Source organism: Trichechus manatus, unplaced genomic scaffold, assembly GCF_000243295.1.
Source record: "Trichechus manatus latirostris isolate Lorelei unplaced genomic scaffold, TriManLat1.0 scaffold00072, whole genome shotgun sequence".
NCBI lineage: Eukaryota > Metazoa > Chordata > Mammalia > Sirenia > Trichechidae > Trichechus > Trichechus manatus.
This window is the reverse complement of record NW_004444008.1, coordinates 779283-782400: the sequence shown is the minus strand read 5'-3', so window position 1 is coordinate 782400 and position 3118 is coordinate 779283. Positions and strand designations below refer to the sequence as shown.

Genomic DNA, 3118 nt, shown 5'->3' with positions numbered 1-3118 from the left:
GGGACAGACACGCACGGTTACAGGGATGCCTACAGAGGGGTCTCGGGACAGGCATGTCACGAGGACGCCCAGAGATAGGATCTCCAGCTCTGTAGACCACGGGCCATAGTGTCAATGGAAGGGTAATGGTGTGTCCCACTGGGACAGCTGAGGCCAAGGGTTCCTCTTGTTCTCATGGGGGCAACCAAGGCCCCAAGGATGGGGCTGCTCAGGCCATGGTAAGTACAGAGCCAGGGCCCAGCTGGGACCACCCTGCACGGGTGACTGTGTGGCCCAAGCCCTCCCCTCCCTCCCCGCCTGCAGGTTAGCACATCGAGCAGTAAAAGGGATGGCATTTTGTGCAAAAGAACCAAAACCAACGTGGACGTAACTCACCTGGCAAAGACATCAAAATCCCAACGTTCAATTTAAGATGGTCACCGTCCGCGCTGACACGCTAGCTCCACACCAGAATCGGCTCCCCTGAACGCCCAGCTCCGCCCTGGGACGGCCCCCTGCCCGAGCGGGTGGATGACTCAAGAGCAGTAGCTCACCTTCATGAGCTCCTCCAAGCACGAGAGGTAGATCTTGAAGATGGCAGCCGCTGACGGGGGCCCGATGTACTGCTTGATGTCAGCCCTGTCCACAAAGGCCACGTCGATGCGCTCCGTGATGTTGGACGTGGTCAGGATCACCACATTGGAGTGCCTGCAGGACAGCCTGCACGCTGAGGGGAGGGCAGGGCACCTCTGCAGGGCCCCCGCCCAGAAGGAACCCAGAGGAAGAGCCAGGCACCCAGGAAGGAGGCAAAGAGGGTGGAGGCAGGGGAGGCAGTGAGAGAGCTGCAGGGAAGGGTCCCGGGGCTCTGACCAGCTCTCATGAGGAGGCAGGGCCGGGTGGAAGCCAGGCTATAGGAGACAGAGGGGCGGGTGGGAGGGCGGACGGACAAGGAGTGTGTCCACATGGGCACACTGCATGTCTGAACAACGGGCAAGAGCAGACTGGCCCCTCCTCAGCTGACATCTCTGCTGTAAAGCACCGACAACAGCCCAGTAACTCCTCATTAGCCCCATCCGGTCTGCTCCCTTATACCTCCACAGGCGGCTGCTCAGGCTCTGAACCCACAGGTCCCAGAGCCCTGAGAGCGCCAGCAGAGAGTCACAAAGATTCTGGCCAGCAGGGGGGTGTGGAGACACTGAGAGCAGCAGATGGGGGCTGGGGGGGTGGTGTAAATCACTTCCTTGTGAGTCTGGTTAATAGGAGTCAGCCCCTAACCCTGACCCACTTTGGGGACAATGACACACAGGATGGGCCTCAAGCCAGCGGGGGGAGCAGGTGGCTGTCACCACCAGTGCCATCCTTGACCACGACAAACACCAGTGTGTGTCAACACTAATACTTCAACATGCTACTGCTTTACACTTCATTTCATGTTTCACCGCGTAAAATTGTATAACATTTTTACCAAGTCTAAGTTCTGTTTTTGGGGCCCTGGTGGTGGAGAAGTTAAACGCATGGCTGTTAACCAAAAGGTCAGTAGTTCGAATCTACTAGCCGCTCCTTGAAAACCCTATGGGACAGTTCTATTCTGTCCTATAGGGTCGCTATGAGTTGGGATTGACTCGATGGCAACGGGTTTGGTTCTTTCTTGGTTGGGGGGTAAGTTCTCTTTTACATTTTTAAATTTTAATAAAGTAGTAAAAAAATTTAATTTCTGTTGTGGGTTGAATTATGTCCCCCCAAAATATACACTGAAGTCCTAACTCCGGCACCTGTAAACTATAGTGTCCTAACTCCCACACCTGTACACTACAGCATCCTGACTCCTGAGCCTGTGCACTACGGCGTCCTGACTCTGCGCCCATGAACTACGGCGTCCTGACTCCGCGCCCGTGAACTACGGCGTCCTGACTCCGCGCCCGTGAACTACGGCGTCCTGACTCCCGCACCTGTGAAGTACGGTGTCCTGACTCCCGTGCCTGTGAAGTACGGCGTCCTGACTTCCGCGCCTGTGAACAATGGCATCCTGACTCCCGCACCTGTACACTATGGCATCCTGACTTCCACCCATGTGAACTATGGCATCCTGACTCCCACACCCATGAGCTACAGCGTCCTGACTCCTGCGCCTGTATACTACAGCGTCCTGACTCCTGCGCCTGTACACCACGGCGCCGACTCCTGCACCCGCACACTATGGCGTCCTGACTCCTGAGCCTGTATACTACGGCGTCCTGACTCCTGAGCCTGTATACTACGGTGTTCTGACTCCTGCACCCGTGAGCTATGGAGTCCTGACTCCCGCGCCTGTGAAGTATGGTGTCCTGACTCCCACGCCTGTGAACTATGGCGTCCTGACTCCCGCGCCTGTACGCTACGGTGTCCTGACTCCCGCACCTGTACGCTACGGCGTCCTGACTCCCACACCCGTACACTACGGTGTCCTGACTCCCGCACCTGTGAACTATGGTGTCCTGACTCCCGTGCCTGTACACTATGGCGTCCTGACTCCCACACCCGTACACTACGGCGTCCTGACTCCCGCACCTGTGAACTATGGTGTCCTGACTCCCGCGCCTGTACACTATGGCGTCCTGACTTTCACCCCTGTGAACTACGGCATCCTGACTCCTGCACCCATGAGCTAAGGCATCCTGACTCCTGTGCCTGTACACTACGGTGTCCTGACTCCTGCGCCTGTACATCACGGCGCCGACTCCTGCACCCGTACATCATGGTGCTGACTCCTGCACCCGTACACTACGGCATCCTGACTCCTGAGCCTGTATACTATGGTGTCCTGACTCCTGCACCCGTGAGCTACGGCGTCCTGACTCCTGCACCCATGAGCTACGGCGTCCTGACTCCCGCGCCTGTACGCTACGGTGTCCTGACTCCCGCACCCGTACACTACGGCATCCTGACTCCCGCACCTGTGAACTATGGTGTCCTGACTCCCGTGCCTGTACACTATGGCGTCCTGACTCCCACACCCGTACACTACGGTGTCCTGACTCCCACACCTGTGAACTACAGTGACCTGACTCCCACACCTGTGAACTACGGCGACTTGACTCCCGCACCTGTACACTACGCTGTCCTGACTCCCGCACCTGTATACTATGGCGTCCTGACTCCC

At 57.5% G+C, this 3118-nt stretch overlaps 1 protein-coding gene across 1 annotated transcript in view; it reads right to left on the bottom strand.

Moving 5' to 3' along the window:
* Nucleotides 1-3118, bottom strand: part of TRIP13 (thyroid hormone receptor interactor 13) — a 21056-nt gene that overhangs the window by 3241 nt on the left and 14697 nt on the right. The window contains exon 8 of the mRNA XM_012556639.2: nt 534-687. Within this exon, the coding sequence (XP_012412093.1) occupies nt 534-687 (154 nt within the window). The remainder of the gene's footprint in view (nt 1-533; nt 688-3118) is intronic.